The following is a 10,210-nucleotide window of genomic DNA, read 5'->3' as shown; positions in this document are numbered from 1 at the left end:
GAAATGAACTTTTAGCATTTCATTAAAAAGAAATTTATTATTACTTAGGCTTATCGGTTTGCTAAGTGATGCAGCCAAACTGACGGCAACATAGACTGACAAAGAGATAGAAAGAGAGAGGAGATAGGCTAATTATATTATAGTCCGCAAAAACCATAAAATCCGATGTGGATCAGTTTGCTACCGTCGTAAATCTCACAAAAGGTGCATAATTTGAGAAACCTTCGCGTTTGCGTCGTTTTTGCAGCTAATTAGTTTGTAATTGATGGCGACGACAGGTAAAAACCGAGTGGAAAATGTCTGGCACGAAGCAGACATATATGTATGTCTATATCTTTGTAACTATTTATTGATCTGCCTGTGGTGTACTTGGACTTCCGGTCACTTAACCAATACCTAACGCTAGCAATTGCGCACTTTTTCAAAGTCAATGTCATTTATTGAGTCTGGCAAAAGGCTACAGCAGTTTCCTACAATTCTGGCGCTTCATAGACACAGATACATATGTACATATATATATGTATGAATATATATTTGTAGATGTGCACATGTGTGCCACCCCGCTCCAAAGCAATCCCACTATATATCATTTTTCATTGTATTGCGGCTCGCTCATCGGCCAAATGTATTAGGCAGACGACGCCTTCCAAAGCAGCTCCAAACGATGCTTGAAATGAATTTCTTTCTCGCTTTATCTTGTTGTTGATCATATCGCTTGGGAGGCACTTGTTGGGGATGGCGTAATGAAAATTCGTTCCGATAATTAGTATACGACAAGCTTATATCTGTTTCAATGAAAACTATGGGCCGTTTCTTTTGCTTTCAATGTCAGCGCTGAAGAATGTGGAATGCCTTAATAATTTTTTGTGAGCATTAATAATAATAATAATATTGAGTCCAATGACAGTTTAATAGTTTGACATATGCAAAACATCAAAACTGACAATTGCAAAACATTATTATAGCTAATTGTTCAGACCAATTAATATTCCAACGGACAAGTTGGTAATTTAAATTTCGATAGACTATAGCTATTGAAATAACTTATCGATACATCATGTAATAGTGCTGGCAACGCTGTGACCGAAAACCAATGCTGCCAGACTGTTACGCTCTTATCTTCTGGCACCACCTGTAGACGTTAGAATTGATGGCAGCGCTATGGCAGAAAAAATTGGCCTATTTTTTGTTTTAATTTTAATTAAATTAATTAGTACTAATGCCCAGGGTGAAGTATTGGGCTGCGGCGGTTTCATTAAGAGTCATGCCGATATAGACTTTTCCAAGGTGGAAATTAAACTGTAAGTAAACCTGACCATAAAGCCGACTGATAACACGTACTCGCACACACACACCTACACACACATACACGGTGACCCGCAGACATGCTAATTGGAAGAAAACCCTAACCCACTTTTTTTCTGTCCCCCAAATTAGATTGACCAGACAGGGATCACTTAAGGATAAGACTGATTGTTCCCCATCAAACGGTTATTATTTCCTGCCCATTTACGATAAAGGTGAATACTTGCTGAGCGTTTCGCCGCCGCCGGGCTGGAGTTTTGAGCCGGAACATGTGGAGTTAAATTTCGATGGCAAGAATGACGTATGCAGTCAGGGCAAAGATGTAAATTTTGTATTTAAGGGTTTTGGCATAACGGGCAAAGTGGCCCTAGCAATTGGCAGTGGAGCACGTGATGTCGATGTGGAGCTGCAATCAGAGCAAACAAATGAAGTACGGCGCACGAAAACGGATATCAATGGAATATTCTCATTTACCCCCATAATACCGGGCAAATATGTGGTCAAAGCAACACATCCCAAATGGCATTTCTCCAAGTCTGAACATAAAGTGGTTGTGGTCAGTGGAAATACAGAATTGCCCGAGAATTCTCTTGTTGTCCATGGTTTCGATATTAATGGCCGATTTGACAATAATCAGTTGCCTGGCAACATCGGTGTGGCCTTGTATAAACAGAAGGGAGTAAGTGGAAAGCCTTAAGATTGTAATTAAATAAATTAATATATCTTGCTTCCTTCAGCAATCCTTGGATGCCAAGTGCGAAAAGTCATCATCAGTAAGCGTCAAGAATACTCTTAAAACTGCATATGAATCATCACCTAGTTGTTATACACTTGTTGAGAAATCAGGAGAATATAGCTTCAAGAATGTTCCCACTGGCAAATACTTGCTGCAAGCCATCAACGAGAATTCCAAACTTAAATTGCACCTTAGTCCCGACTTCATAGAACTAGAAGTGGCCAGGGATACACTGCAACTGAAGGAGGAGTTTGGCATAACTGGTTTTACCATTTCTGGTCAGGTTTTGAGTGCCCAAAGTGGTGGTAAACCCCTTTCGGGGGCCACTGTTAAGCTAAATAATCAGAAAGTTGCTGTAACCGATAGTCAAGGAGGTTATACTCTGGAAAATATTAAAGCTGGTTCCTATAACATTGAAATCGCCTCGTCACAACTGCAATTTAACCCAGTTCAAGTGAAGGTTTTGATTAACACCGAAACGCTGCCCACCATTGTCCCGCAAGCCTACGAAGTATGCGGCAAGGTTGTCTCCAGCAAATCCTATACAGTGGGACTCACCAAAAGTGGTTCAACTTTCCATACAACAGCGACTACGAAACCCGAAAGTGGTGGATCATGGTGTGCTTTCCTGCCAGCGGGCAAATATCAAATAGAAGTCGTTACTACTGAAGCGGACAAGGCTAGTGGGGTTCAGTTCTTCCCGGTGCAACAACAAACCGAGGTTAAAGATTCACCAGTGAGTGGCATTACCTTCTCCCAGCTGCGTGCCAAAATACGTGGAGAGTTGCAATGTTTGCCCGATGCCACGGGCACTTGTACAGCTGCCGAGGTGACACTTCAAGCTTTGGATGCCACTGGTCAGCCGACAGAAAACAAATGGAAGGCTAAGGCTCATCGTAAGTTGACTAAAAATTTGATCAAAGATATGACTGATTATCGTAATTCTTTTGCAGGTGGCAAATATGTGTTTAAGGATGTTTTGCCCGGTCCATATGAGCTGACTATTCCTCAGGGTAATCTGTGCTATGAATCCACACGGGTATTTATCAATGTGGCAGTTGCTGAAGAGGATGCTCCTCCGTTTGTACACAAGGGATACGAAGTCTCCATTATTTCCAGTCATCGTGCTTTGGTAAGTAGATGAAATAGACTTCCCTTGACTTTATCCTGATCTTTCTTCTGTTTTAGATGAGATACACCCACGTGACGGGCCCCTCGCAACCAAAGCCAGCAACTGAAACCTTAAAAATTCTCTCTGGTGTCAACACATTCTGTGTATCCAAATATGGCAGCTATGATTTCAAACTGGAGGGTTGTCATCTCTATGATGATTCATTGCCTAGCAAATTTATAACACCCGAACCGGAACAATTGCAAACGCTAATCATTAATGCCATAGCCCATAAAACGGGCTTGCGTGTCTTGTCCAGCGAACCCAATGCGGATTCATTGAAACTCGTTGTTGAATCGGAATCTTTGGGTAAACAGACTATTACACCCACTGCAGAGGCCCATAAAGTTGATGGCAAGTATGCCTATCGTTACGATGCGTATCTCAAGCCCGAGGAAGTTCTCGATGTTACCCCATTGAGTGATGTCCTGCTATTTGCGCCACAACATCAGCAAATTGTCGGAGCCAGCGATTGTGTGGATATAGCATTTAATTTTGTGGCCAATCGTGGTTTAATTTTGCGTGGCAAGGTTGTGCCAGCAATTAAAGATGCCAAGATTACTCTAAGTTTTCCCGATCAACCCGAACTGGCCAATTTGGAGGCCCTAACCTCGGTGACGGGTGAATTCAAATTTGGACCCATCGATGAGAGTTTAGCCTTTGATTTGCATGCAGAAAAGGAATCCTATGTGTTCAGTGAATACAATCGTCAAACGGCATCGTTTAGTGCCCACAAACTCTGTGAGATTGTGGTAAATGTTAAGGATGAAGCTGGTGAAGCCTTAAGTGGAGTCCTGCTCTCGCTTAGTGGTGGTGAAAGTTATCGCAAAAATCTCATCACTGGCGATAATGGAGCCCTCAATTTCCATTCACTCTCACCCTCGCAATATTATCTAAGACCCATGATGAAAGAATATAAATTTGATCCGAATTCCAAAATGATTGACATCAAGGATGGCGAAACAGTCGATGTTACCCTGGTGTAAGTCTCTGATTAACACAAAATTGTGCAATTGAATTGAATATGGTTTTCTTTTAGTGGCAAACGGTTTGCTTATTCGGTCTTTGGAACAATAACTTCTTTGAATGGCGATCCCTTCCCTGGCGTGTCTGTTCAGGCCACAGCCGATGAGGGATGTCAGCATCAGCAAGAGGAGGCCATCAGCGAAAGCAATGGACAATATCGTATACGTGGACTACAGCCTGGTTGCTCTTACACTGTTCGCGTTGTACCCGATGACGAGAATGTTGAACGTTCCATTCCCGCACAGCAGACGGTGCAAGTGGCTCACGAAGATGTGCGTGATATCAATCTGATTGCCATTAATCCTGTCAAAATTGTCGATGTCACAGCCAGAGTCACAGCTGCCCAAAATGATCAGTACAAAACTCTACGAATTGTCATGTATCGCAAGGGATCCGCCGATTCGCCTCTTTTCTCACAACGTGTGGGCACACCCATAAATCCCAAATCCAAGAAGAATCCTGGTATGAATGTATACTTTCCACGCATACCACTCGATGGCAAGAGCTATGTGGTTGAGCTGCAATCGACACTGTCGGACAAAACCTATAGCTATAAATTGCCTTCGGCCACTTTTACGGCCGACAAATCTTCAATATTCATTAGCCTGGAATTTAAACCAGAAGTGCGTACTGCCGAGGCAGATCTCAATCAGAATTCCATATCCGCATTAGTACTCATTGCTCTGGTGGCCATAGCATTCTTTAAACAAGATTTAGCTGTGAATTTCATCACATTTGTGTGGTCCAAAATCAATGATCTTGTTTCGGATCTTGCCCAGCGACAGAAGAACAAAACGCCAGTCCGGAAAAATGAGCCAATCAATCAGCGTGAAATCGAACAAATGGCCGAACAGATAAATGCCATTAAAAAGAAAAAGGCCAAGAAAATTTAAGACAGGACCACCGATAGAAAGACAGAGAGAGAGAGAGAGAGAGAGAGAGATGGTTAACCTATTTACACTAACACTATGAACTGAAATGTATATATTTATACAAGTTTTTTGTCCAATTATCTTTTCAATCAACTCCACATACACACCACACACACACACACACACACATTTATACATACATTAATTGCTTTGTAGTATTTTGATGACATTCAAAGAGATTTTTCTAGTCTTGTACGACCAATCAGCGCATAAGTTAACATATACATATTTAAATCAAAGAGAATGTTTGTTAAAAAAGAAAAAGTTTTCCCCATAGACTATCCAGTTAAAACATTTAATATACTATTTAGTAAGAAACGAGAAAAAAAAACTTAAATAGTAATTTTAAAAACATGAATTTACATATAGTATATGCATATATATACATATACTAAAAGCCATTTTAAAATGTCTCTGCATTGATCCTTTGTTAAAGGATTTTAATTAAATTTCAATTTCCTTCTCATGTTCTAGTGTAAATAGGGCCTTAGTCAGGCTTTAGCCGTTTAGAGATATCAGGTATTCGGTTTTTGTTTAGGACATTTTTTAAAACAAATTTTTGTGGAGTTTTGCTTTTGTTATTATTTTCCTTTTTTCTTTTATTTTAAATTTGAGGCAAGTTTATTTTGTGTGAGAGTTCCTTTCACTTTCTTATTAGCTAAAAATAAATAAATACAATAAATAGTTTAAAAACGAAAATTGATTTCTACTGCATCATTATATGTTCGGCTATGGGACTAAGCATGCGATCACCTCGACGATTTTTCAATTTGGCACTTCGTCGCTCAGCCTTTAAGTTAATCTCATTTTGCGATTCCATGGAGGCTTCAGTGGAAGTTTCTTCCTGACCAGATGCCGTGGATTCTTCATCAATGCCATCGGTCTCCACGAAAACGCATTCGGGATTAACTGCAGCACATTCCTGGAAACTGGTGGCTCTTGCCTCTGGATTATTGGCATTTGTGTACTTTTCGAAGAAGCCGCGTCCCACTATGCGGAAGGCCATGCTGGTCAGGGGATTCAGCTTGGAGCGGAATTCCATTTCGCAGACAAAACGACGACGACAAGCCTTGGAATCGAGTCCCAAGAAGGCAAACATAAATTCGGCAATTCTAGAAAAAGAACGCAAAGATCAATAAAGCTCCATTTGGTTGGCAATTATGTAGAACTCACTGTTCTTCAGTGGGTTGCTGGCGGCCAACACTCTCTGAGATTTCCTCATCGACAATTTCCACTTGCTCATCTTCCTCTTCCAGCTGTTGATCCTGTTCTACATCACGTTTGCCACGACGACGCGTATCGCCAGGAGCTGTGGGCCCATCACTGTGTATATCGGGTTGAATATCAGAAACAATATCCGAACTGCTGGAATAACCACCATAGGCAGAGTAAGGATCAAAGGAGCTCGAATCATAAGAGGAGGGTCCTTCATAGTGGTCCGAGTGATCCAAGGAGTAAGGAATATGATCATGATGATCATGGAAAGATGGTGGTCTAGAAAATATAAAACTCTTTAGCAATTAGTTACACAATTTCCTGTTTTAGCTTACGGATGATCAAGGATAATCTCCTGATTGCATCTATGATGTTGAGGCAATAGATAACGGAAACCCAAATAAATGGCACTGCCCACAAAGAAGGACACAATGATCACCTTCACCTTAATCCAATAGGCAATGGCAATGGGCCAAATATGACGCCCTGTAAATGAAAATGAAATAATTGAAACGATTAAGTAATAAACATTATATCATGATCAAGAGAATACACTTTCACTTGTTTCCAGAGAGAGAGAGAGAATTCTATCCAACACTCCAAGATTGAAAGTGAAAAGTGTTAATTAAAAATTGTGAATTTTGGTTTTTTTTCGATTCGTGATGATCCACTTTGGAAAACACCAAAGAAGAGACATGGATTGGGGAAAACTTTCGAAAGAAAGTGCCAAAGTGCTAAACCAAAACACAAATATTGATCAGAATTGAAATTGCTAATTGTTATGTTTTATTTATTTAAAATGGTTCATTTTTTTAGTTTGGATTAAGTAAGACTTACACCAGAACATATGACGATGACGACGAGTACGCCCCTCAAATTCCAACAGATCTTGGCCAATTTCTCTTGCCGGAGTTTTCATTATTTCACTTTGATTTTTCACATGTTCATCATCAATATTTTCATCACAAAACACGAGAGTAAAATAAATCACCAATAATATGGCTGCATACCAAATTGTATTCTTATGCATGATTGATATAGATTATTGATTTGGAATCCGTGGATTATATATGTATATATATCCTTACACTTGCTTAGGAGCTTAACTTTTGTTTCACACTGCAAAACTGCAAAAACCGAATGATGCACTAACTTGGCTCAGATGGCCATTTATATACCACCAATTCGTCTGTCAAGTTCAGGGTGATAATTGATAGTCGTGAATTTTTAGTGCGTAGACACAAAGTTGGTTGGTTTGGTTTGCTCTGCTTTTCTTGGCCGCTTCTTTTCGGCAGTTTAATGCCCAAAACATGCATTATCGTTCGTTGCTAACAAAAAATTTCTTCAATCCAAAATATTTGACTTGTCATATGTAGTGCAATTTCACTTTCGTTTCATAAATCGTGCTTATAGATTTTCTAACTTTATGTAAATTAATTCCGCATTCAGTCTATTATGAAAGATTTTATTTCGTTTATTTTACATAATTCTTTTGGGCTTTAGTTATGCTTTCATTTATTTTACATAATTCTAACATCCATTTTTTTATAATTAATCCAAATATCTGTCATTTTTCAGATTCTTAAGGATATTATTATATTACCATGTAAGATAGGGTGACCTTCAGTCCTGAAATTTCGTAACTTTTTTTTGGCTTTGGAGGCAATGTCCAGGCGTCCCGGCTTAAAAGGAAATTGACCTAGTTTTTCAAATATTGGAAAAAACAGTCAAGCGAAAAATTAACAGCGGTGGGTTGAGGAAGTCAAGTCAAGTTTATGAATATCAGCTCTAAGAAGACCTATTGCCCTTTTTTTTACAACATTTAACATGTTAATTTAATTAATGTCGTTCTATGTAATTATTTGTATTATAAATCTCGTAATGTTATGGGAAGGAAATGTATTTTATAATAATTATAAACGGGAATGCCAACAAAATTTTAGTTTAAAGAATTATATAGTTGGTGGAACAGAGTTTAGTATGCAAATAAACAAAAATGTGTTAAGTTTAGTAGCTGGTAGTAAACATATAAATAAATTAATTGTAATGACTTTATATATGTAAGTTATCTAAAAATCCTAGTTTAAATTTATCAATCTGTTAGTCATTGTTCTTATTATTAACTCGTGTCCTTATCTGATACACTTATCAAAGTGTGTATATTGTAGGCAATTTAGAACATTCAATAATTTAATTTAATGAATTTCATAAGTAAACAAACTGTTTTTCACAGTCTTAAAATCTTTTATTTTATTATTATTAAATTAGTTAGTCTTTTCATATAAAATATATCACTAAGTAAAAACATTTATGTATCACATACACATATGTATGTGACAATTCAAATTTACCGCCCCAACTTGTTATCGATATATTAAAAACTCATCTTTGATTTAAATCTGCACCGTAAAGTATGCTATGCCGTTAAAGGCCATTGAAATCAAACTAAAGAAATTTACTAACCCAAGGTAGTTCCCACTAGCGAGGCTTATCTTGGATTTAAAGAAACTCATGACAATTTATCTACTTTGGACTTTGAATAAAATATTCATCAATATTTATGATAATAAGTATGACAAATCTCAAGAATTTCAAATTACGTAAATCGTAAACTTTTAATTAAACAAACTTGTATGACTCTATCAAAATTTATGATGAAACTGTACAGGAAGGCCGATATACACATCGGATGAAAACAACTTTGATAAGCATAGTCCTACAACAAGTTAAAGGAATTTGCCCAAACAACGACGGCACGTGTGGTCTGATGGCGACCTTCAGAGTTGATAGATAGGACGTGTCCAATATAGAAACACACCTCCTCATATCTCTGCAATGGAATCTTTTTTAGGCAACCATTGGATACTCTATATAAGTACATATGTGCTTTTACTCATGTAAATTTTGTATTTTTCATCGATTGCTGTTTTTAGTCCATTTAATTCATACAGTAGACACTGATAAGATAACAGACGTCAAGTAGTAATTAGCAGTGACTGAGCATTTTGTATACCTAAAAGCCTAGAAAAGATTTCCACAACATCCAGACGGAGGCGTGGCCGTTCCTTATCAATATAAATGTATATACATACATGATATAGTTGAGACATACTTATTTGTGTTTTATTTTAGCAATTGCCCATACAACGCGTGCCGCAATATAAAAATAAAAATCTCGAAAACCTTCTGATATGTGCCAGTAGATAACAACCAAACAGACGATGGTCTATAGAAGAGAGGGCCTGACGCTCTGCTTCTGCTGCTGCTGTTGATGTTCATGTTGAGATGATTACTTTAGCTGTTGCTCATATTCATTAAAATCAACGCACGCATACAAATCATACGATTCTTCATAATAGACCTAGAAATATCAAGGGGTCTGTAAAATAAGCTTCCATCAGACTAGGCTCGATCTCTCTCTCCCTCTGCCAGTCTTTATCTCTCTGTTTCTCTTTCTGTCAATGACGGCTGCGGCAACAATCAGACACACGCGTCGTTGCTAGAATTCAATAGACTAACACCGACAGCATCAATCACTTCTAAAAAGTTTCCATTCACACATTCTACAAAGAAAAATAGGATGGTTTGAAATATCTAAGGAAATATTGAAGTCTCTTAAGGATAGGGTAAAAAGAACTAGTACAGGTATTAAGGAGGCTAAAGTGAACTGAACTTGAAAATTTATTCATGATCGGTTAATATTTTTAAATTATATGGAACAAATTCCGAATCTTAATAGTTTTTAAATACAATAATACTCCAATGGATCAGCTACAAATAATATAGTAAGCCTAAGTCCTAAAAATACTCGTTAATTGTAAAAAT

At 38.0% G+C, this 10,210-nt stretch overlaps 2 protein-coding genes across 2 annotated transcripts; one reads left to right on the top strand and one right to left on the bottom strand.

The window, feature by feature from the left end:
• Positions 1–1,126: 1,126 nt before the first annotated feature.
• On the top strand, positions 1,127–5,869 carry LOC6638390 (nodal modulator 3). The gene is made up of 6 exons (XM_023175954.2): positions 1,127–1,301; positions 1,438–1,984; positions 2,043–2,937; positions 2,995–3,173; positions 3,230–4,194; positions 4,252–5,869. Exons 1-6 carry the CDS (start codon positions 1,162–1,164, stop codon positions 5,129–5,131), a joined length of 3,606 nt encoding a protein of 1,201 aa, XP_023031722.1. The 5' UTR covers positions 1,127–1,161; the 3' UTR covers positions 5,132–5,869.
• On the bottom strand, positions 5,870–7,415 carry LOC6638391. Its single transcript, XM_002061525.4, has 4 exons — positions 7,223–7,415; positions 6,721–6,871; positions 6,344–6,664; positions 5,870–6,282 (listed from the first exon to the last, which is right to left on the bottom strand). The coding sequence occupies exons 1-4, from the start codon at positions 7,413–7,415 to the stop codon at positions 5,877–5,879; spliced, it is 1,071 nt and encodes a 356-aa protein (XP_002061561.1). The 3' UTR covers positions 5,870–5,876.
• Positions 7,416–10,210: the final 2,795 nt, after the last annotated feature.

The sequence above is a fragment of the Drosophila willistoni genome (assembly GCF_018902025.1).
Source record: "Drosophila willistoni isolate 14030-0811.24 chromosome 2L unlocalized genomic scaffold, UCI_dwil_1.1 Seg139, whole genome shotgun sequence".
Lineage (NCBI taxonomy): Eukaryota > Metazoa > Arthropoda > Insecta > Diptera > Drosophilidae > Drosophila > Drosophila willistoni.
This window is presented reverse-complemented; position numbering and strand designations above follow the sequence as displayed.